At 50.7% G+C, this 24,316-nt stretch overlaps 1 protein-coding gene across 2 annotated transcripts in view; it reads left to right on the top strand.

The window, feature by feature from the left end:
- The first annotated feature begins 6,799 nt into the window (after positions 1-6,799).
- EXOG (exo/endonuclease G) overlaps positions 6,800-24,316 on the top strand; it is a 39,556-nt gene continuing 22,039 nt past the window's right edge. The window contains exons 1-5 of one of the 2 annotated variants that reach the window (XM_040964818.1): positions 6,800-6,962; positions 7,989-8,138; positions 11,284-11,423; positions 12,904-12,980; positions 14,470-14,584. In XM_040964818.1, the coding sequence (XP_040820752.1) occupies positions 6,800-6,962; positions 7,989-8,138; positions 11,284-11,423; positions 12,904-12,980; positions 14,470-14,584 (645 nt within the window). The remainder of the gene's footprint in view (positions 6,963-7,988; positions 8,139-11,283; positions 11,424-12,903; positions 12,981-14,469; positions 14,585-24,316) is intronic. The other variant, XM_040964826.1, reaches the window with a different exon arrangement.

Below are 24,316 nucleotides of genomic sequence, written 5' to 3'. Positions count from 1 at the left end.
CTTTCCCTTCGCACTGCCTCCTGAGGTATACCTGGGTACCCTCTGCTGTTGACACTGCCCTAGGCTGTGGAAAGGGGTCTGGACAGCAGGTGCTGGTGAGAGCAGGGGTGGGACTGGATCAGGCTGCGGGAACTACGAGACGCGGGGATGGGGAGCTTCGGCTTGAGTGGCCTGCCGGATGGAGAGACCCAGGACCAGGCTAATGCAGCAGAATGAAAATGTGTGGGCTTGGTGACCCCAGGGAAGGGAGAGCTGCTGGGGGGCCTGTGTTGCTCCCTGGCTGGGACCCATTCCCATGCCTCCTGGGACTTCCCACTGGCCCCCCGGGGCCTCATTGAGCCTTTCTGTTTTTGAGTTGGGTGGGTGGCTCGTTGGATGCGACTCTGAACGGGCTCTGTGAAGGGAGAGAAATGGAGCTAACTGGTGACCGGTTCTGAAGCCCAGCAGGAGGCCTGTCCCTTAGACACCTGCTCCCAGAGGGGGGGCGGTCATGGGACACCCGTGTTTACACCTTTGCCCCTTTGGTGCCCAGGTGACTTGCTGTCACTGCGGGAGTCGGCACGGCTCCCCTGGCTCTGCGGCCACCACCCCTCCAGTCTCCGATGGACTTGTGTTGTGCCTTTGTTGGTGTCACCCTTCTTCCCCCGAAAGGGGAATGCTTACTGCTGTAAGCATTTTCCTCCATGTCTGTTCAGCACCCGACTCCACCATCTCCCTTTGCCCCAGCTCTCGTTTCTGGATGCACTTGTTTGACCTCACCTCGGACAGTGTCACCATCCGGGTCCTGCAGACCGTGGATGGCTGAGCAGTGGGGCTCCAGGCAGGCCTGCGGCCCCGTGGCGGGGGAATGGGCTGGGGGTGCTGGCGTGTCATCTGAGCGGTGCTTCCCAGGCTCCTCTTGGGCTCTGCCATCTTCAGGATTCTGTGCCAGCACAGGCAAAGTGGTTCACGGGCTGGTCTTGCATGCAGATGAGTTCCAGAGATGAACCCCTGCTTACACACGTCCGGGTGCCACAGCTCAGCTGTAGAACATTCCTTTAACATGGCAGGACACAAACCGTACCCCAGTGCACTGGGAAGAGATCTCTGTAGCAGACGTTGCTGTGAAATTAGGCCTCGCGGGAAACAGCTGTTTGTCACTTTGATGTATTTTAAATAAATAAATATATATTTTTAAAGAGCCTTTTTTTTTTTTTTAAAGCAGTTCAAAAAGCTTCATTAACCAGCAGTCGCCACATCTGAATTTTCTGTCTTGTGGGGCATAGGTAGCAGACCAGTCTAGCTCGGTTACAGGTGCCATCCCTGCCAGTGCCCTGGGCCAAGTAGGGGCGCCCTTGGTGCACCGCCAGCCACGAGTGACGTGTCTGTTCAGCCAGATAATTTCCCCATAAGGGAAAGACAGTCATCCGAATTTTTCCAACAGCGACAAGATGAGAATGGACAGTAAGCAGATGGGCCGGCATCTGTGTCCTGGGCAGGGGACCTCACTTTGCAAGTGTGAAGGTTGCCAATGAGGGGTGGGTCCTTATCTCACCTGCCCCCCACCCCCCGCCCCGCCTTCTTCCTGGCTTCTCTAATGATTCTGTACAAGCGTAAAGAAAACCGAGGGGTCCTTGAGGCTTGGAGGAGGAGAGCGTTACCACAGAGTAGAAACACATTGGTAGGTCCCAGTTCCACACCACAAATCCACACAGTGCTGTTTTTCTACTGTATGGAAGAATCTGCTTATGAACCGGACACGTTAACAATGGCGGTGTCAGAGGCCAACTTTTTTTTTTTTTCACCTGTTACCTGTTCTACATCTGTCCTGGAATCGAAACACCTCCACACAGTCCTGTGAGTGTTTCGTTGAGTTTGACATCGACTCTTAGAACTTTCCCGACTGTCACACATCTGCAGTGAGAGAACTCAGTAGCGGAGTCCAGAGTGTGCTGGAGGGCAGTGGGGGGAGCCAACAGCGCCTCCTTTCTGCCTCAGTTTTACCAGCTACTTCTAAATCGGTACATTGTTTATAGGGAAGATGAGAAGAAAAGCCTTGAGGCTTGTCTAACTTTGTGGCAAACATTTTGGTGTGCTGGGTAGCTAAGTCTTCTTTGGGCTGTGTTGTCTAATTGGTATATAAAAATTGACATGGCAAGTTTGGATGCATCTGTTTCTGTTAAAAAAAAAAACAAACAGTTCTGGAAATGTGACTGGTGTATGGGCGCGAGGAAGCTCTTTTCAGGGCTAAAACTGAAAACTTGGAAGTTTGGGGCTCAACTTGAGATAAGTCATCTGAGCACACCAGGACATGTGAGCTGTTGATGTAGTGGGTCATTTTTCACCCTTGTAGTATAAAATAAACGTTTTGTAGAACAGAAACTAGCTTGTACTACTGAATTAACAGAAGTTCTACTAAAGTATAATGTCTTTTTTTAAAATTGACGTATATATACACATTGTTGCTGTTACCCTGACTGGATTTGAAAAGTGTGACGATTTATATATGTATATGTGTATATACATATATAGGTATGGGTGTGCACATATATGTAAAATACAGATACACACATCCAAATGGCCTAAAGCAGACATCTGTAATTACAGCTGCAGAATGCAAACCTTCTGGAAGGAGCGTTGTATCATAGTTCATTCATTCACAGTGGATCTTTGTTCCTTTTTACTGTGGTAATTTTTAGAGCCGAGTGTCACGTTTGGAGTTAGGTCGAAGTTGGGGTTTAGCTGCCTGCACTCTACACTGGGGTCCTCAAATAAACCGATGTGAATGTAGTCCCCCCCCCCCCGCCCCCCGTGTGAAGAAGCAGCCACACCCCAATGGAATAGGAAGAAAACTCTAGACTTGTTTTCAAGTTTTATCTTTTTTGTATATGGAAATAAAATGATGATCATAATACAACGACCCGTTGTCTCCTTTGTCTCAAGGTGCGAGGTTGTGGGGTCGGGCAGGGGAACTGAGGTTTCTGTTAATGGGGTGAGCAGTGGAGTAGCACTGTCCCCAGGAGGGCTCCTTTCCTGAACTGGGGCAGTTGTAAGTGGCCAGGCACCTGGTGTCTGGGCTTCCTGGAGAAGCTGGGGCTGGAGCTGAGCACCTCACTCCATCCAGTTCAGAGGTTGAAGGCCAGGCCTGGGGTTTCTTGCGGGCCAGAGGAGGTTCCTGTGGGCCAGGGTTGCATTTGCCAGCCCTGTAGGCTCCGCTGCCCACGCACACTGCCAGGCTGGGCAGGCAGCCCTGCACAATAATTTCCTAACGAGCGGAGAAGCTGTGAGGCCAAGCAATGTTGAGCATCGTGTGCAAAATGGGACTTCACAGGTGTGGCCTGAGTCCTGGGCTCCCTGGCTGACCTGAAAAAATATATAGTGAGGAAACCCTCCACCCCTGCCAGATCCGAGTGACATCAGGCTGGTGAGGTGAATACCTTCTAAGCACTCCCATTGCTGAGAGGATTTTAAATTCATCCTTTTATTGGGAGCATTGAGCAACCCCCAAACTCTCAGAGAAAGGTTGTGTTTGTTTTGTGGGTTTTTTTTTTTTTGTACTTTGATTAAATTTCATCTCAGAAGAATCACAGTACCATCAGTAATGGGAACATTCATATGGAAATGCTCACGGCCTGGTCCCTGACCCTTCTACCTTGCGTTGCTGCCAACCAGCTGTCCGAAGAGCTGCAGCAAGTAGAGGGACAGTTAGATGAAAAGTCACCCTTCCCAGCTAAGCCCCGTCTTCCAGCCAAGTGAGTCAGGAAAGGAGAAACTCCTAGGGAGAGGAAGAGGGCATCTCTTCTCCACTGGTTCACGCCTCAACTGGCCGTAACGGCTGGAGCTGAGCTGACCCGAAGCCGGGAGCTTCTCCAGCTCTCCCTCTTGGGGCCCAAGGACTTGCGCCATCCTCTGCTGATTTCCCATCGCAGTAGCAGAGAGCTAGACTGAAACAGCCAGGACTACAACTGGGGCTCACACAGGATGTGGGCGCCACAGGACGAAGCTTAACCCACTACACCTTACCCCTGGCCCCACGGAGAAAGGTTTTGATGAAAGGGTTCTTTATTTTAGAGCCGCTAGTCCAATCGTGATCCCGCTCTGCCTTTTCAGATGTGCTACTTGACAGGCGAGTGCCTCTGTTGAACACAAGAAGAGGGAAAAGGCTGCTTTCCATAGAGGAATTTGGAACTAGAAAAGCTGAAAAGTTGGGCCTTAGGGGTCATTTGGTCACACTTGTCCTTTATCAAATGAATTTTTTTTGGCTAGTAGGAGTGTGTGACATGTGGTCTACAAAAGCAGCTTTGAGGATACAGTATGATGCCAGGATCCCATACTGAGGCCAGTTCATGTCCCAGTACAGCTCTCTGCTAGTGGCCTGGGAAAGCGGCGGAGGCTGGCCCAAATCCTTGGACCCTTATCACATGGGAGACCTAGAGGGGGCTCCAGGCTTCAGAAAAGTCCTTGTGACCATTTGGGGAGTGAACAAGCAGATGGAAGATCCTTTTGTCTTTCCTTCTCTTTGTAAATCTGCCTTTCCAAGAAAAATAAACAAATCTTCAAATAAACTACAGATCTTTAAAATCAAGGCCAAGTAGAAGAGGGTGAGGGGTTGTTTGGCTTGTCGTCGCATCTCTGAAATAAAAGACTTATTTATTTTTTTTTTAAAGATTTATTTTTATTATTTTTTGATTGGAAAGGCGGATATACAGAGAGGAGAGACAGAGAGGAAGATCTTCCGTCCGATGATTCACTCCCCAAGTGAGCGCAACGGGCCGATACTTTGCCAATCCGAAGCCAGGAGCCTCTTCCGGGTCTCCCACGCGGGTGCAGGTTCCCAAAGCTTTGGGCTGTCCTCGACTGCTTTCCCAGGCCACAAGCAGGGAGCTGGAAGGGAAGCGGGGCTGCCGGGATTAGAACTGGCGCCCATATGGGATCCCGGGCATGCTAGGCGAGGACCTTAACCACTTGCGCCACCGCGCCGGGCCCAAGACTTATTTATTTTTATTGCAAAGTCAGATATACAGAGAAGAGGTAAGACAGAGAGAAAGATCTTCCATCCGATGACTCACTCCCCAAGTGACCACAACGGCTGGTGCTGTGCCAATCAAAAGCCAGGAGCCAGGAACTTCCTCCAGGTCTCCCACACGGGTGCAGGGTCCTAAAGCTTTGGGCCATCCTCGACTGCTTTCCCAGGGCACAATCAGGGAGTTGGATGGGAAGTGGAGCTGCCGGGATTAGAACCGGCAAGGCGAAGACTTTAGCCGCTAGGCCACAGCACTGGGGTGCATCTCTGAAGTCTTACGCCACCCCTGTGGAACAGGAGTCTTTTCTGACCACTGTTTCCAAACTGCTTGTCCCATCCTACCACTTGACAGGTCGGCAGACAGGCCCAGAGGGAGCCCCCTTACCCTGTTAGGCAGCCCTTCCAATTCTGGGCAGCCTTGAGGCGAAAATGGGATTAACTGGTTTGGATCTGGATGGGGAAAAGCCACCTGCCATTTCTGTCTCTTGGAGTTCTGAGAACTAATTTTTTAAAGAATATTTATTTATTTTAAAGATTTATTTTATTTTCATTACAAAGTCAGATATACAGAGAGGAGGAGAGACAGATATACTGAGAGGAGGAGAGACAGAGAGGAAGATCTTCCGTCCGATGATTCGCTCTCCAAGTGACCACAATGGCCAGTGCTGCGCCAATCCGAAGCCAGGATCCCAGAGCTCTTCCAGGTCACGAACCAGGACATGAACCCCACACAATGAGGATTTAGCCATTAGGCCCTGAGAAATACTTTGGTAATCATGTATTTATTATATTCCACTGGTGGCTGTTGGTGGTCCTTCCCAACACAAGGGAGAGAGACCATCTGGGAAATGGGGGCTTCCCTAGGAGGATCCGGGAAGGAAAGGCAGATGGAGAGTGTGGGAGTCTGGCTCTGCCACCTGTGGGTCAGCCTTTTCTCCTTCGCTGCAGAAACCTCTGCTCCTCCCCTACTGCCAAGACAAGGCTGCAGACAGCGCTAGAGCCTGGTCTTGGATTGACCCTGTCTGCCCTGTCAGGATCCAAGATCCAGGGGACTGCATTTCCCAGGGCTGAAGTACCAAGTTTTAGACATCAAGGCTTCCTAAGCAAGGTCTGGAGTCCTTCACTGACTTGTTACCAATTGCCTCCTGCTGAGTGCACTGTCCTCGAGGTCGGATAAAAGGATTCCTACCTGCTGTCCAAGCAAAGGAGTCTAGGAGGTTCTGCAAGGCAGTTTGCATGGAAAGCCTGGCAAGTTACCTGGGGGTGTTAAGTCCATGTCATTTCTTATTCTCATGAGAACCCCGCAAAGGGTAACCATTCCCATTGAGAGCACAGGACCCAAAGCTCAGCGAGGTGCAGTACCTCATCGAGGTGGAACCAGCTGGCTGTAGGTCCCTGTCCCTACCGTCTCAGTGCGAGGTCCAAGCCATGGTGGGTTGCTGCTGCGCCAGGACACCTCATAGGAGCCTTCTTCTGACGTTAAGGTTTGTGTCCACGTGACCCCACCGCCAGGTTTTGGAATCAGGCCTGAACTGAAGCCTCGGTGTATGACTACCAGGCATCTTTCTGTTCAGGGCTGTGCAGGCACAATGAAGTGCCCTGCTTTGCCCACCATCCATCACCCAGCCCACGCGACCAGGGATGGAGAAGGGGCGCCACCAGAGGGCGTGCGAGGTCCGCTCCCGAGGGACAGCGGCCGGGGCGCAAGCGCATTCGGTCCCCGCCACAGCGATGGGCGCTCAAGCTTCGGGTCCGCCGTGCGCATGCGCGGTGGGAAGGGGCAGGTGCTCAGGAAAGATGGCTGCCAAGGCTTTTGCTTCCCGCCTCAAAGGTTCCCGGGTCTTCCTGAGGGGCTTCATGGTCGGGGCTGCCGTGGGCGCCGCGGGTGGCGGGCTCACGGCCCTGCAGCTGTTCCGGGGTCAGGACGCCGAAGCCGCCTGGGCGGGGAGGGAGCCGGACGGTGAGTGTGGGCATCCTGGACCTGACCGTCCCGGCGGGCATCCAGCTGGCATGGGCGCCCTCCGGGTATCAGCTTCCAGCAGCCGCGCCCCTGCCCAGCTCGGCGGCTCCGCCCGGACTTGGCACCTGGCGTCTCCGCAGGTTAGCTAGTGAGTGCTGGCTGTCGCGGGGCACCTGAGGGACAACGCTGGAGCACCGTGCTGACATGCAGTGCACGCCTGCTTCTCCCCCAGGACAGCCAAGACCTGTGCTCCCAGGGCCTGTTGCAGCTCGCAACCCTGGGACTGCGTTCCAGGAGTGTTGGTGATGATGGCTTTGATTTGTAAAATCGATTGAGACCCTTTTTTTTTTTTGGAAAGGCACAGTTACAGCGAGAGAGGAATAGACAGAAAGATCTTCCTTAGCTCCCAGCAGTGGCCGCATCTGAGCTGCTCCAAAGCCAGAACCTTCTTCCGTGCGTCCCCCGTGTGGGTGCAGGGGCCCAAGCACTTGGACCAGCTTCCGCTGCATTCTCAATGCACGTTAGCAGGGAGCTGGATGGGAAATGGAGCTGCTGGGACTTGAATCAGTGTCCGTATGGGATGCAGCACTCGCCCCAGTGATGGCCTTTTGAAAAGTGAAAGAAGTTCTTGGGCCCCTGTACCCACGTGGGAGAGGAGGCTCCTGGCTCCTGAGCTCAGCTCTGGCCATTGCGACTATTTGTGGAGTGAACCAGTGGGTGGAAGATCTTTCTGTCTGTCCTTCTCCCCGCGAACTTGGCTTTCCAATAAAAATAAATGAATCTTAACAACAAAAAAAGAATATGGCAGCTGCAGCTCATCTTGCTCTCGTGACACAACTGGTCCTGCTTAGAAACAAGGTTTGTTTTTTTTTTTATTTTGTGATAAGCAGTTGCAGAAGTGAGATCTTCTGTTAGACTTTGGAGCTAGTCCCCGATGAACCACAGCCTCTTCCGCCTTTCATGATAACCTCAGTGAGAGTCGTTCACTGTTGCTTTTTTTTCCTTCACTCTCCTTTTCATTTTTAGGATCTACAGAAAAGGCTGTGTTGGGCCGCTTTGGGTTCCCAGACGCCGGGACGGAGACCAGGTGTTACACTAATCACGCCTTGTCCTACGATCAAGCGAAGAGAGTGCCCAGATGGGTTCTCGAACATATATCCAGAAACAAGATAATAGGTAGGTGATTGGCAAGATGATCTCAAGGCATCGACGGAAAACATTTCCAAGTTTAGGACAAGGAGATTAGATCCACTGATCATATTTTCAACATTTTTTTTTATATATAGCACAGTGCATGTGGGAAATATTGGTGTGGCTTATTTTGTTTTTTATTTTTTGTAGGATTTGTTTATTTGAAAATCTGTGTTCCAAGAGGGAGACAGAGAGAAAAAGAGAGATTTGGTCCCCAAGTTTCCAGTTAAAAACTGATGTTTTTATTTCTATTTATTAGTTATCAATGAAGGTTGCATTTTGTGACTTATTCTTTGCAGTTCATTCTTTACTCATTTTCTTTTTTAAAGATTTAAAACATTTTTATTTTGATTGGAAAGGCAGATCAGATTTACGGAGAGAGAGAGAGAGACAGATCTTCCATCCACTGGTTTACTCCCCACATGGCCTCAGCAGCTGGAGCTGAGCCAATCCAAAGCCAGGAGCTTTGTCCAGGCCTCCCACATGGGTGCAGGGTCCCAAGGCTTTGGGTCATCCTCTGTTGCTTTCCTAGGCCACAAGCAGGGAGCTGGACAGAAGTAGAGCAGCCGGGACACAAACCGGTGCCCATAGGGGACCCAGGGTATACAAGGGAATGATTTAAGCATTGAGCCATAACCCTGGGCTCTCTTTACCCATTTTAAGTGGGAGATATCCTTTCTGTTTGTATGTATAGCATAGGTCTCAGATGTTGCTATGGTTATTTTATTCCAGTTTCCCTTTTTCTTTTCTTCTTTTTTTTTTTTAAAAATCTCTTCATTTATTCTTATTCTTATTCTTATTACAAAGTCAGATATACAGAGAGGAGGAGGAGAGACAGAGAGGAAGATCTTCCATCCAATGATTCACTCCCCAAGTGACCACAACGGAGGCTGATCCGAAGCCGGGAACCAGGAACCTCTTCCGGGTCTCCCACATGGGTGCAGGGTCCCAAAGCTTTGGGCCGTCCTCGACTGCTTTCCCAGGCCAGAAGCAGAGAGCTGGATGGGAAGTGGAATAGTTGAGACATGCGCCGACACCCATAGGCGATGCTAGGGACCTTTGTTACTTGGCTGCAGTTTGATGTATAGTCCACATATTTGTTCGCTTTTGAAACTGTGTGTTTCATCTGTGAATCTGAAGCTGCTGATGTTGAAATTAGTGTGTGCCTTTTCCGACCGTGTGAGAGCAGCAGAGTAGAGGAGGCTCAGTATGTACTGGCTGTTAAAGGGAAACTGGTGCTGGCTGTGTGCACACTGTGTTAAGCCTGCGGTGATTCAAGCAGCTGCTGGTTCCAGTTAAGCCAGGTGCTGGCTTGAGTCCCACCTCTGCTCCACTTCCCATCCAGCTCCCTGCTAATGCGCTTGGGAAAGCAACAGAAGATGGCCCAAGGCCTTGGGTCCCTGTACCCTCATGGGAGGCCCAGAAGAGTTTCCTGGTTCCTGGCTTCAGCTCAGTTCAGCTCAGCTCCAGACACTGTGGGCATTCGGGGAGTGAGCAGGATATGACAGCTCGCTCTTTTTCTGTCCTCCTCACCCTGTAATGCTGTAATAAATGGCCCAGGACCTTGAGACCTTGCACCCACATGGGAGACACAAAAGAGGCTCCTGGCTCCTGGCTTTGGATTGGCTTAACTCTGGCCATTGTGGTGTGATCACTTGAGGAGTGAACCGCAGATGGAAGATCTTTCTGTCCCTTCTCTGTAAATCTGCCTTTCCAATAAAAATACATGAATCTTTTAAAAAGGGGGGAAGGAGCCTGCAGAGGTGATAATTCTGTTGTAGCAGTTAAATATGTCAAGAGAAAAAAATCTGGTTTCGTCTTAAGCCTTATAAATTTTTTAAACAGAAAAATGGTCTTAAGGTACAGTGGATTTCAACTTCCCTGCCTTCATCCTGCTTTTAATGCCTCATTTCCAGAAGCATGTAAGAGCAACAGCACACATCACATTCTAGCTCCTGTGAGCTCTGTAATTTTATGGTCATAAAACAGAGCCAATTAGCACTCCTTGAGAACCAGAAACAGGGCGTGTGTTTTACTTGGTTTTGATGTAAGGAAGTTTCTGTTTTTAGTCACGACACACTGACTCTCCTGCTGGAGACCCCAAGGACTGTTACTAGCAGTTGTTAAAAAGTGTATTTTTAAAAGTCACTTGGAAAAAAAAAAAAATGGAGCGATGACAGGATAGTGGAGAGTTGCCAGGCCAGTTCTTCGGGGAAACCAGAATCAGGAGAGGTAGGGCTGGTTCTTGCAAACTGGCTCATTTGTTCTGGATGCCTTAGTCTTGCGGTGTAAGGAGGGTTAAACGAAAGACTCAGGCTCTCCCTGTAGGAGAGACCCTCTCTGCATTAACTGGGAACCCCAGTGGGTTTCTGCATTCTTAGAGCGAACAGGACTAACCAGTAGGGCCTGCCTGGGAGCTGGTTTTCTTCCTGAGCAGAGGAGGTCGGAAGGGAAGATGAGAGAAGCCACACTCTGATAGTCGAGCGGGGTAGACAAGCGTGGGTGGGGAATCATTCAGGGGACCTTGGTCCCTGGGGTGCTTGCAAGTGGCCCTCCCCTGGCGCGTTTTCTCAGGCCTTGAGAAATCTCCATCATCGGTTTTGCCGGGCAGTCAGTACCAGGCACGCAGGGGAGTGGCTCTGATGGTGTGGGCATTCCCAGGTTTGCTGAAGATTCCCAGTTTGGGTGCTTTAGGAAGCCACGTCCTTGCACCCTGGCCAACGGACTTCATTTTTTATCTGAGCAAAATGAGCTCGGGAGCCCTCACTTTGCCAATCGCCAGGTTCTACTTTTTTTGTTGTTGTTGTTGTTAGCAGCAGTCCTAGCCTGATCCTTTTTGGAGCTTGGTGAGATTTGACCTATGGACAGTACAGCATGCAGCGTTAGAATTTGTGGATGTTCTCTCTGGCAGGCCATTGTGGAAGTATCAGAAAACAAGTCCACGTGGAGATTTCTCCTCCCCCCACGTGCTATGCAAAGATCCTGGAAATTGAATTTCTGGGTGGAGCTAGGGACTAGTCTGCGTCAGTTCAGGCGCAGTGTGTGAACTGCCCCAGGAACTGAGCGATCTGTGTGGCCAGCACGGCCAAGGGTCCACCCACAGCTTACTGCTTTGTGTATCTGCCCCCAGGTGACGCCGACAGAAAGCACTGTAAATTCAGGCCTGACCCCAGCATCCCTCCAGCCTTCGGAGCCTCCAACGAGGACTACATCGGAAGTGGGTGGTCCCGAGGACACATGGCGCCCGCAGGAGACAACAAGTTTTCCAGTGTAGGGATCTTCGGGGGGGAAGGGGTGGGGTCTTCTGCGGAGGGGCGGGGTCTTCTGCGGAGGGGCGGGCAGACAGGGCTTATGCTTTGTCCCACGAGACTTGGAGAGCCAGCAAGCACACTTTACAGCCTGAGATGGTTTCAAATAGGCCAATGGGCAAGACCAAGGGCCAAGCAAGAGGGACTTGGAGTGTAAAGCCGCTGGAACCCGAAGCTGAGCTGCTCACTTATTCTTTTTCTTTTTTATTAAAAAAAAAGATTTATTTACTTTTATTGGAAAAGCAGATATACAGAGAGGAGGAGAGACAGGGAGGAAGATCTTCTGTCCAGTGATTCAATCCCCAAGCGACCGCAATGGCTGGAGCTGAGCCAATCCAAAGCCAGGAGCCAGGAGCTTCTTCCAGGTCTCCCATTGTGGGTGCAGGGTCCCAAGGCTTTGGGCCGTCCTCGACTGCTTCTGCTTTCCCAGGCCACAAGCAGGGAGCTGGGTGGGTTGGATGGGAAGTGGAGCTGCTGGGATTAGAACTGGCGCCCATATGGGATCCCGATGTGTTCAAAGAGAGGACTTTAGCCGCTAGGCCACTGCACTGGGCCCTCAGTAGGTTTTAAACCATCAATGGAATGTTGCAAATATGCTGGTACTTGATCCCTATGTGGAATGCTCAGAAGCATGAGTGAGGGTGTTTATATGTATGCTGAGGGTATCATTATACAAAGAAGTGTGTGCCTGACTACTTTGTTTAGGACTCGGTGTTCAGTTAAGAGCCATCGATGGTTGTCGTGTCTCTTGCGCTTCCGTGAATCTAGGCTGATTTTCCCACGTTGACAGCCTGTGAGCTGGCGGCGATCGTTGTCATTAAGATGATCTCAGGCTTGGGCAATCACGATCGTCGCTTGGGGAAGTTTCCAGAAATCCTTGAGGTCCAGGATCTGTGCCTCTTCTCCGTGAGAAACTCCCTGGAATCTTGCTTCTAAAGCCGTGCAGGTGATTCACTGCGCATCCAAGACCGAGAGCCCCTGCTCGGAGAGGATGCCACCGCGGCTTCGGCCACACCGTTCCCGACAAAGCAGAGCCCTTGTGTGCGTGGGTCAGAGTGTGGAGTGGGTGGTCAGAACGTTAGCGTGGGTGCTGTACCACGTCGGTACAATTCAGGAGAGCTGACCTCTGTGTAGAAACTGTTATCAAAGACTTGCAACAGGACTTGGAGTTGATGTTAAGGGAGTTGAATTCTCTGAGTGGTGAAGCCGGAGGCACCCGGCTGTTCTCTCTTCCTGACTCCAACTTCGCAGAGCCATGGAGCTCTGTGTCTGGAATGGCTTGTCTTTCTGCTTTTTGTCTGGTCTGTCCTTGACCAGCGTGGTTGCCCAGAGCTCACGTGAGCAAGCAGCAGGCTTTCCTGTGTCTGCTTTGTGCAATGGCTGGAAAGTGGGAAGGCAAGGCCATGTACGTAACATTTTTTTTTTTTAATTTCTTTTGACAGAAAGCCATGGCAGAAACCTTTTATCTCTCCAATATTGTACCTCAGGATTTTGATAACAATTCTGGATTTTGGAACAGGTGGGTGTCTGCGTAAACAGGTGGGGGGCTCTGTGGAGGGTGGCTGTCGGGTCTGTGTCCTGGGTCTGCCCCATTGAAGGTAAGTTCTCTGGGTTGTTTGCTTCTCTGTGTTTGGAGCATTGTCTTTTTAAAATTTTATTTTTTATTGGAAAGTCAGATATACAGAAAGGAGGAGAGACAGAAAGGAAGATTTTCCATCTGATGATTCACTCCCCAGCGGCCACAACAGCGGGAGCTATGCCGATCTGAAGCCAAGAGTCAGGAACTTCTTCCGGGTCTCCCACACGGGTGCAGGGTCCCAAGGCTTTGGCCATTCTCGACTGCTTTCCCAGGCCACAAGCAGGGAGCTGGAGGGGAAGCAGGGCTGCCGGGATTAGAACCGGCGCCCATATGGCGTGCCGACACATTGAAGGTGAGGACTTTAGCCACTAGACCACGCTGCCGGACACCTGGAACATAGTTATTTTAATGGGAAAATAAACCTCAGAGATCAAAAAGCCTTTTTTTTAAAATCTCATTTACTGCTCTGCAGAGTCAAGTCTTGAGAGACACTAGTAGATATTTCTAACAGTGTGTCCAGAGGAAACTGTTTCTATATTCCAATGTTTCTTTCTTTTTTTTTTTTTAAGATTTGCTTTTTTTAATTGGAAAGTCAGATATACAGAGAGGAGGAGAGACAGAGAGGAAGATCTTCCGTCCGATGATTCACTCCCCAAGTGAGCGCAACGGCCGATGCTATGCCGACCCAAAGCCAGGAGCCAGGAACTTCTTCCAGGTCTCCCACACGGGTGCAGGGTCCCAAAGCTTTGGGCCGTCCTCGACTGCTTTCCCAGGCCACAGGCAGGGAGCTGGATGGGAAGTGGAGCTGCCGGGATTAGAACCGGCGCCCATATGGGATCCCAGCACGCTCAAGGCGAGGAGTTTAGCCGCTAGGCCACCCCGCTGGGCCCATGATACACATTTCTTGAAAAACATGTATTTGAGAACTCAGTGCGAAATCTTAGTGGCTAAATCCTTGCCCTGCATGAGTTGGGATTCCATATAGGCACTGGCTGCTCCATTTTCCATCCAGCTTCCTGCTGGTAGCCTGGAAAGGCAGTTAAGGATGACCCAAAGCCTTGGGACCCTGCACCCACGCAGGAGACCATGACTCCTAGCTCCAGATCGGCTCAGCTCCAGCTGTCGCAGCCACTTGGGAAGTGAGCCAGCGGATGGAGGATCTTTCTCTCTGCAAATCTGCCTTTCCAATAAAAAAATCAAAAAATCTTAGAAAAACTTTTGTCAGAGAACTACAGCATAACAATACTTAACAAAATTTCACCTCTAGCATGGCCACTAAAGTCAAGGAGAGGAAAACCTGGATACTTGTGCTAATGAGTGTATGTTGAAGTGTATTTTGACTTTCTTGGATGTAGCGTTCTTGGGGGTCCGTGACTTTCTCTTCTACATGTGTATGTTAGCAAATGCCCTTTTTGGCCCTGCTTTTCAGAGTGGAAATGTACTGTCGGGAACTGACAGAGAGGTTTGATGATGTTTGGATAGTGTCCGGGCCTCTGACCTTGCCTCAGACCGGAAATGATGGCAAGAAGACAGTCAGCTACCAGGTACGGCCGTTTGTGTTAGCATCGTTTTATTTATGTGGGATTGTGATCTCATTCTGTCTTTTTTTTTCTTAAGATTTAGTTTTTATTCATTCATTTATTTATTTATTAAGATTTATTTTTATTGCAAAGTCAGATATACAGAGAGGAGGAGAGACAGAGAGAAAGATCTTCCGTCCGATGATTCACTCCCCAAGTGAGCGCAACGGCCGGTGCTGTGCCAATCTGAAGCCGGGAGCCAGGAGCTCTTGTGGGTCTCCCATGCGGGTGCAGGGTCCCAAGGCTCTGGGCTGTCCTCGACTGCTTTCCCAGGCCACGAGCAGGGAGCTGGATGTGAAGTGGAGCTGCCGGGATTGGAACCGGCGCCCATATGGGATCCCGGCGCTTTCAAGGCGAGGACTTTAGCGGCTAGGCCACCTGCGCTGGGCTATCGTTCTTTTTAATTTCTTCTGTCAACAAAATGTATCAAACACCTCTTGGGGTGTTAGGCAGGGAGCATGTAGGAATCAATAAAAACCAGCCATTGACTTAAAGGCGCTCATGCGTTAGGGCGACAGATGGTCACAGTCACGTTGGTGTAACAGGTGGTCATTGAAGCACATAATGTGGCGTCCCCAGAGGTCTGGCGCCCTCTGCTGGTGTAGGTCAGGAATGCTTAACAGAGATGTGCAGGCCTAAGGACAGTGAGTTAGGGGAGCAGCGTCAGCGCCGTGTAACAGGCCAGGGCCTGGGTCTCATTCCTGGGGAGTGGAACTCAGGATACAAAGACAGGAGTGGCTCAAGCGGCACGGAAAATTTGGTTCTTTACTAGATGCTTTTCTTTATTCATTTATTTTAGAAAGCTTTTTTTTTTTTTAAAGAAAAGACTTATTTTGTTTTTGTTGGAAAGTCAGTTATACAGAGAGGAGGAGAGGCAGAGAGGAAGAACTTCCATCTGCTGATTCACTCCCCAAGCGAGCGCAACAGCTGGAGCTGAGCTGATCCAAAGCCAGGAGCCAGGAGCCAGGAGCAGTTCCAGGTCTCCCACGTGGGTGCAGGGTCCCAAGGCTTTGGGCCATCCTCGACTGCATTCCCAGGCCACGAGCAAGGAGCTGGATGTGAAGTGGAGCAGCCGGGACTAGAACCAGCGTTCTGCAGTGTGCTACAGAACCAGCCCGAGTGATGAGCGTTTTTTGCAGCGGCCAGCAGGGGGCGCCAGAGCATAGTGTTTTTCTATGGTGACTGGGTTTTCATTTTTTAGGCACCAAGAAGTTATAGACTCCTGTCTGTCTCTCTGTGTCTGAAATATTTTTTTGTAAAGGAGAGAAAGGGAGGGAGTGAGATCTTCCATCTACTGGTTCACTCCCCAAATAGGTGCAGTAACAGGGAGCTGGGGGCCCGGTGTGACAGCCTAGTCGCTGAAGTTCTCGCCTTGTATGCACCAGGATCCCATATGGGATCTACTTTGTGTCCTGGCAGCTCCACTTCCCATCCAGCTCCCTGCTTGTGGCCTGGGAAGGCAGTCGAGGACGGCCCAGAGCCTTGGGACCCTGCACCTCCATGGGAAACTCTGAAAGAGGCTCTGGGCTCCTGGCTTCAGATTGGCTCAGCTCCAGGTATTGCAGCCACTTGGGAAGTGAACCAACGAACGTAAGATCCTTCTCTCTCTCTCCTTTTCTTTGTATTTCTGGGATTTTCAATTCAAATAAACAAATAAATCTTTAGAAAATAACAGTAACAAACAGGGAACTGGATCCGATGTAGAGCAGCCAGGACTTGAACTGGAGTTCAGAAGAATGCCAGTGTCGCAGGCATCGGCTTAACCCACTGCACCACTGCAACAAACCACAGCATGACTTGTCTCTTTTATAGCTCTATTTAATTTTATTTTTAAAAATAAACTGAGTTTCCTTTTGCTTATGTGTACATGGTTGAGGAGGATACATGCTCATGTGGACCACAGGTTTGATGAAAGTTTTTGAGGAATGGGGGAAGTACATGAGATAATTGCTTCCTATTTTTTTCTTTCTTCCTGTATCTAGAGGAAGTGGGGGAAGTCCTGGTTGTCATGTTCACCAGTGGGAGCAGTGTCGCAGCAAGAGAGCCCCCACAATCCCCTTTCCCCGGCTCACTCAGGGTACCTCCTCAGGGTCTTGCATGTGCTGGTGGATGCAACGGCCTGGTCTGGTGTGGCCCACCTCACTTTGGCATTTGCCGGCAGGTACTGTAGCCTGGCCAAGCCCAACCTGCCCCCGATTTCCAGTTCATGCTGGTGGGTGCTGCAGCCTAGCCTGGACCAGCCAGTCCCCAGTCTTGGCCCTAATGTGAACTGGCTGTTGTTGTGGCCAGTTCTGTCCTGCATCCTCTTCTGGTTCTCGCATCTGCTAGTGGATGCTCTAAACTGGCCCAGCCTGGCCCGCCCCCAGGCCTGACCCACATGTATGCCAGCAGGTATTATAATCTGGCCTGGTATGGGTTGCTCCCAGCCTTGGTGCTTGCGCTTAGCATCAGGGACTGCATTGTGACAGAGGGGTTCTCCAAGGTCCTCTGTCAGCTCACCTCAAGCACACAGGTGGGCTCTTGGCCCAGCCACCTGTTCTGATGAGCCCACACCCATTTCAGCTCTCACCTTTGGGTGCTACAACCCAACCCTACCTGGCTACCCCCAGCCCTGGCTATTATGTGGTTCAACAAGTGTTGAGAACTAGCCTAGACTGTGCTACACCCACTCTGGCTCTTATGAGCACCAGCAGGTGCTAGAGTCTAGCCCCATCTGACACACCCCAGACCCAGTCTACACCCATGCCGAGGAACACTGCAGCCACGCCCAGCTCCGATCACCACCTCTATTCCAGCTCTCATGCACAGCAGTAGGAATTGCAGCCTAACCAGGCTGTCCTCTTAGCTCCCCAACCAGGCCTGCTCCTAGCCACAGATCTTGTACATGCTCATGGTTGTTCTGACCCTGCTCGGCACAGCCTATCCCCTAACTTGACCTGGTGCCATTGGATGCTGCAGCCCGGCCTGCCCTGGGCCCACTCCCATTCCTAACTGGCTGGTGGGTGCTGTAGCCTAGCCATGGCCCTTCTTGCCCCATTCCTGGCTCTCATGTAGTCTAGTGGGTGTGACTGCTTGGCCCTGTGTGACCTGCACTGCATTCTGGCTCCTGAACATGCTAGTGTGCTATGGTTTAACCTGCAGCCCTCCCTCCCCCACCCCCCATCCAACCCAAACACCTACCAGTAAGCGGAACAGCTGTGCCTGGCCTGACCAACACTCAGCCCTGATTCATGTGCTCACCAGCAGGAGCTATAGCCCACCAGGGAGATTCCCCCAGTTCCCCAACCAGACCCGCTCCACTCTTGGCCTTTGTGTGTGCTGGTGGATGTTGTGGCCCAGCCCCGCCCCACACCCAATTCTTGAGTGTACCTACAGATACTGCAGCCTGAACCAGCCTGGCCTGTTCCCAACCCTGTTGGTGAATTCCATGGTTATATCTAGTTTAACCCATCACCACTTCCAGCTCTTGAGCAAACCAGCAGATATTGCAATCCTACGGGGGTGAGCCCACACCTCCCCCACACACAGAATCCACCCCCCCAGACCCAGTTCTCTCTTTTGTTGGTTAGTGTCATGACTCAGCCTAACATGGCCCATCCCCTGTCCTGATGCTCACTGGCTGGTACTGTGGTCTAGCTCTGCCAGTTAGGCTTTCCAGCCCTAGCTGTAGCATGCGCCAGCAGGCAGTGGGCAGTGCTAGCTAGCCCAGCTTGGGTCTCCCATGTGAGCATGTGCATTGGTCTGACTCAGAAAGGTCCTCCATTCTCCCCTGTCAAAACTGCTCAGTCTCAGCCTCCTTGCTTACCTGCGAGTACAGTGGCCTTGTTGGTGGAAGTGCCCTAGAAATCGTTACTTACCTGCAATGTCCCCCCGTTGTGGTCCCCCCTTCCACACATCCCATACTCACTTCCCTGAGCGATCCACAGCCCTTGTGCCTGGAACACATGGGCTCCCCAGCTTGGTCTTCTTCCAGCAGGGAGACATGTTGGCCTGGAGCCCAACCTGCCCACTTGGGATCCAAGTGCATGCATGTATGGATCCCCAGGCCTAGTCCTCTGGTGCAGGTGCTGACCTGGGACCCAAGCAGGCGCACGAGTCTCCCAGCCTGATCTATCAGCACACCACGTCAGCACGCCAGCCCGAGACCTTACTTGCCTCGCACCCTGCTTGTCCATCCATACAAGGACCCAGGCACCTGTGTGATTCCTCAGGCTCATTCCACCAGCTGCTGGCACAAAGTCCCCGGGCCCTGGAGCCCACTGTAGCAAGCTGGTGGCTGCAATGGAAGCAGTAATATTGATTTATTTAGTTATTAAAAGGCAGGGTGATGCAGAGAAAGGGGAAAGGGAGAAAGATGTATTCCATCTGCTGGTTTACTTCCACACGTGCACAGTAACAGCCGGGGCTGACAGCCGAGAGCCAGGCACTGCAGTGGGGCATCCCATTAGGGCCCGGCCGACACGGGCCATTGTAGTTAAGCTGTAATCTGCGGACTACCAAGTGCTGGGTTGAATACAGAGTATTCCCACTCTGGGATACAGGCATTCCAGGCAGTGACTTGACCCTCACAAACATAAGCATGGGAAAAATGTGATTTGTCTGAATTTTTTTAAGGGTTATTTATTTTTATTGGAAAGTCAGATATACAGAGAGGAGGAGAGACAGAGAAGATCTTGTGTCCACTGGTTCACTCCCCAAGTGGCCTCAACAGCTGGAGCTGAGCCAATCCAAAGCCAGCAGCTAAGAACTTCTTCCATGTCTCCCAGATGGGTGCAGGGTCCCAAGGCTCTGGGTCGTCCTCTAATGCTTTCCCAGGCCATAAGCAGGGAGCTGGATGGGAAGCGGAGCATCCTGGAAATGAATTTGGCACCCATACGGGATCCTGGACTTTAGCCACTAGGCTACCATGCCGGGCCCATCTGAGTGTGATAAAGAGTAGTTTACGGCAGGGTAGAGAGAAGTAGAGAAGGGCTTTGTCTGAAGGAGAGCATGGAGGCAAGGAGTTCACTGAGAACAGAGAAGGGGTTGAGCTGGAGTGTTTGATGTAGGGAATAGAGGAAGATTGGAAAACGAAATCGGTAAGTTGTTTTGATGAGGAAGAAGTCCAGCATGGCAACCAGATTGGAGTGAGTCTTTCTTCTGGAAGCTTGAGCATTTACCAAAAATTCAAAAAGATGAAAAAATAATTGTTGGGGAGGTAGAGTTCCCACCCATTGGTTCATTCTTCAGAGAGCCTTGACAGCCAGGAGTGGCACTGGGCGGGAACTGGCGGGAGGGAGGACTCCCCCAGGGATGGCAGGTACCCAAGGGCTTCTGAGCCGTCTCTGCTGGTTGCCGGGCTCTGCGTTAGCAGGGAGCTGGAGTCAGGAGATGGAGAAGAACACTCTGAGCCCAGGTTCATCGTAGCATCTTGGCACACAGGCATCCTAACGCCCAGGCTGAACGCTTAATCGGGATCTTAGATTTTTCTAAAGATACAGAACATTTTTTTTTAAGATTTATGCAATAAAAAAATTATGCATTTATTTGGACATTAGAATTACAGAGGGGGAGGAGAGAGAAATCTTCCATCTATTGGTTCACTGCCCTAATGGCCTCACTGGCTGGGTCTGGGCTACAGGAAGCTAGGAGCTTGAGACTCCATCTGGGTCTCCCAGCTTTGTGCAGGGGCCCCAACATTTGGGCCGTCTTCCACTGCTTTCCCAGGAGTCACAGCAAGGAGCTGGATCAGAAGTGGAACAGCCAGGACTCAAATCGGTGCCCATAAGGGAGTCACTTTACCTGATCCACCACAACACCAACCTAAAGTTTTTTTTTCTTTCTTTTTGCATACTTTAGCACTTCTGTAGACTGCAGGTAAAGAGATGAAAGAGAGACAAAGGTGCAGTTAGTGGTGTGAGAGCTCCCAAGGTCTCATTTGCTGGGAATTCTCAGACTCGGCATGCTGGCAATGGAGGACAAGCACTTTGGCTGAGAAGCTCAGCACTGCGTCTCCCCATGCAGAGGTGGCCAGAGGTGGCGCACTGTGAGGTTTGTGGGGGCAGGCAGCCTCATCCTTCACCTTCAAGCGCTGGCATCCCTTAGGGGCACCAGTCCATGCCCCACCTGCTCCACTTCCCACCCAGTTCCCTGCTGGTGGCCTGGGAAGTTGATCCGGATGTTTGGAATCTCGCACCAGCATGAGAGACCTGGAAGAAACTCCGGGTTCCTGGCTTCCAGTCAGCTCAGCTTGGGCCAGTGTGACCATTTAGGGCCTGAACCAGTGGTTGGAAGATCTTTCTCGCCCTGTCTCTGCAAATCTGCCTTTTCAATAAAAATAAATAAATCTTTAAAAAAAAAAAAGTAATTACTGGTCTAGAAACTAGTTTTCAGAAATTCTCGTGCCTTTGGAGAATCCCATTAAGTCTGAATGTGGGTGAAACAAAGCAAAGCAATTAGTAGTTTAAAATTAATTCATTGTAATTTCAGTGTAAGGGTTTCTCTGTACTAGTCAGACTGTTTATTCCATTTTAGTAGGGTTTGTGATATTAGACTTAATTACTCTCGGGCTTTGTTAAATTCTCTCTGTTCTTATTACTGGAAAAGAGGCTCTTCTACATTTGCCTTGTGAACCTGAAGTGATCCAATTTTGGTGTTATGGATGCCTTTTTATAAAAGAGTTATTTTTATTTGAAAGACAAATTTTACAGACCGAGAAGGAGAGAGTGAGAGAGAGAGAGAGAGAGAGAGAGATGAAGATTTTCTATCCTCTGGATTCCTTTGATGGATGGCTACAATGGCTGGAGCTGGGCCAGTCTGAATCCAGGGGCCTGGTATTTCCTCCAGGTATCCCACGTGGGTGCAGGGGCCTAAGCTCTTGGGCTTTGTTCCAGTGGTTTCCCAGGCTTATTAATAAGGAGCTACAGGCCCGGCGCGATAGCGTAGCTGTTAAAGTCCTTGCCTTGAACGCTCCGGGATCCCATATGGTCGCTAGGTTCTAATCCTGGCAGCCACACTTCCCATCAGGATGGCCCAAGGCTTTGGGACCCTGCACCCACGTGGGAGACCTGAAAGAGGCTCCTGGCTTCTGATTGGCACAGCTCCAGCTGTTGCGAGTGAACCAGCGGATGGAAGATCTTCCTCTCTGTCTCTCCTCCTTTCTGTATATCTGACTTTCTTAATTTTTTTTTAATTTTTATTACTTTTTCATTGGAAAGGTGGATATACAGAGAGGAGAGACAGAGAGGAAGGTCTTCCGTCCGATGATTCACTCCCCAAGTGAGTGCAACGGCCGATACTATGCCGATCCGAAGCCAGGAGCCTCTTCCGGGTCTCCCACGCGGGTGCAGGGTCCCAAAGCTTTGGGCCGTCCTTGACTGCTTTCCCGGGCCACAGGCAGGGAGCTGGAAGGGAAGCGGGGCTGCCGGGATTAGAACTGGCGCCCATATGGGATCCCGGGCGTGCAAGGCGAGGACTTTAACCACTTGTGCCACCGCGCCGGGCCCGGCTTTCTTATTTTTTTTAAAAAAATAAGGAGCTGGATTGAAAGTAGACTACCTGGGGTTCGAATTGGCCTCATATGGGATGCTGGCACTGTATATGGAGGTTTGCACTGCTATGCTACAGCATTGGCCCCATGTATATCTTCTTTTTATAACATTGAAAAATTTGGGAGTTGGTTCAGTGGTTGAACAAGTTCATCCTCTACCTCCTAGTGCTAGCGTCCCACATTACGGGCGCCTGCTTCTGTCCTGGCTGTTCATCTTCCAGTCCAGCTCTGTGCTTATGACCCGGGAAAAGCAGTAGAAGATGGCCCAAGACCTTGGGCCCCTCCCTGTAATCACATAGGAGACCTAGTAGAAGCTCCTGGCTCCTGGCTTCAGGTCAGTTCAGCTCCAGCCATTGTGGTCATTTGGGGAGTGGATCTGTGGACAGAAGGTCTTTCTCTCTGACTCTCCTTGTCTCTGTAAATCTGAGAGATTTCCAATAAAAATAGCTTTAAAACTAAGACATTTGAAGGGTTGTATGACTAGCTCACAGTAGTCTAAGAACAATTTATACGAAGTCTAAAAGGAAAGTTAAGAAAGAGCATTATCACTATGCCTTTAAGAAAAACATTTACTGACTTATGTGAAAGAGAGAGACGGAGAACTCTATACCACTGGCTCTCTCTTTGATGTCTTCAACAACTGGGGCTGGGCCAAGCTGAAGCTCGAAGCCAAGGAATATGTCCAATGACACTTGTTTTTAAGACTTTACTTATTTGAAAGCGTTACAGAGAGAGAGAGAGAGAGAGAGAGAGAGAGAGAGAGAGATCTTCCATCCGCCAGTCTGCTCCTCCAGTGGCTGCAATAGTTGAGGCTGAGCGGGTTGTCATTAGAAGCCAGGAGCTTCGTCTGGTTTTCCAACGCACGTGGCAGGGGCCGAAGCACTTGGACACAAGCCAGTGTCCTATGAGAAGCCAGTGTCACAGGAGGTTATATCACAACGCCGGCGTCCTGGGGTCCTAACTGCGTGAGCCATCATCTGCTGATTCCCTGAGCGTCAATTAGCAGGAATCTGGAATCGGAAGTGGAGCCACGCACCTGGATAGCAGGGGCCTCAGTCAGTGTCTTAACTTCGTACCAGTCATCTGCAACTCGCTGTACACTTGGTTGGGTTTGTGCTCCTGTAAGATGTTATGTTGCCAAGATGCTGTGAAGTATGTCTTATTTTTCTTACTTTATTTGAGAGGTCGAGTGAGAGTGAGTGAGTGAGATAGAGTTCCTACTGTGTACTAATCCCAACCCCAGTTGCCCCTAACAGCCAGTGCTGGGCAAAACTGAATCCAGGAACTCCATCTGGGTCTCCTGTGTGGGTGACAGGGACCCTTACGCTTGGGTCATCATCCTTTGCCTTGCCATATGCATTAGCAAGTGGCTGCATTAGCAAGTGAGATTGTTGGGATGTGAACAGGCCCTCTGCTGCAGGGTGGCTTAGCCTGCTGAACCACCATCCCTGCTTGTGTATCTCCCAGGTGTTAATGCCAAAGGCTGTAGAAAGACTCATAGGTGCCTACTAATAGGTATCATCTTCAGCTTGGGTCTTGGGTTTTGTCTGTTTAAGATTTATTTTTATCTGAAAGGCAGGGTTAGAGAAGGAAGAGATGAGAGAGAGAGAGAGATCTTCCATCTGCTGGTTCACTCCTCAGATAGCCACTACAGCCAGAGCTGGGCTGGTCCAAAGCCAGGAGGAGCCAGGGGTATAAGGGCTCAAGGACTTAAGCCATCCTGTGTCGCATTCCCAGGCACATTAGCAGGGAGCTGGTCAGGAAGTGGAGCAGCCAGGATTTGAACCAGTGCCTTTATGGGGAGCTGGCAGCACAAGCAGAAGCTTAATCTATGGCTTGGTGCCAGCCCCTCTTTTTCTTCCCCTTTCACTTTATTTGAAAGGTAGAGATAGATATCTTTAATATGTCTGCTGGCTCACTCCCTAAATACTTGGAACAACCAGGACTGGGCCAGGGTGAAGCCAGGAGTCTGGAACTTGATCCAGGGCTCCCATGTGTGTGACAGAGATCCAGCTGTTTGAGCCATTTCCTGCAGGCTCCCATGGTGCAGCTCAGCAGAAAGCTGGGTTGGAGATGGAGGGGCTGGGACTCTGTCCAGGTCCTCCACTGTGGGATGCAGGCGTTCCAAGCAGCATCTTTCCCATTTAGCCAACACCTCCACCCCACCT

This window comes from Ochotona curzoniae, unplaced genomic scaffold (genome assembly GCF_017591425.1).
Source record: "Ochotona curzoniae isolate NIBS_2020 unplaced genomic scaffold, NIBS_Ocur_1.0 contig_1302, whole genome shotgun sequence".
In the NCBI taxonomy this organism is placed as follows: Eukaryota; Metazoa; Chordata; class Mammalia; order Lagomorpha; family Ochotonidae; genus Ochotona; species Ochotona curzoniae.
The sequence above is the reverse complement of the archived record's forward strand: the minus strand, read 5'-3'. Positions and strand labels throughout refer to the sequence as shown.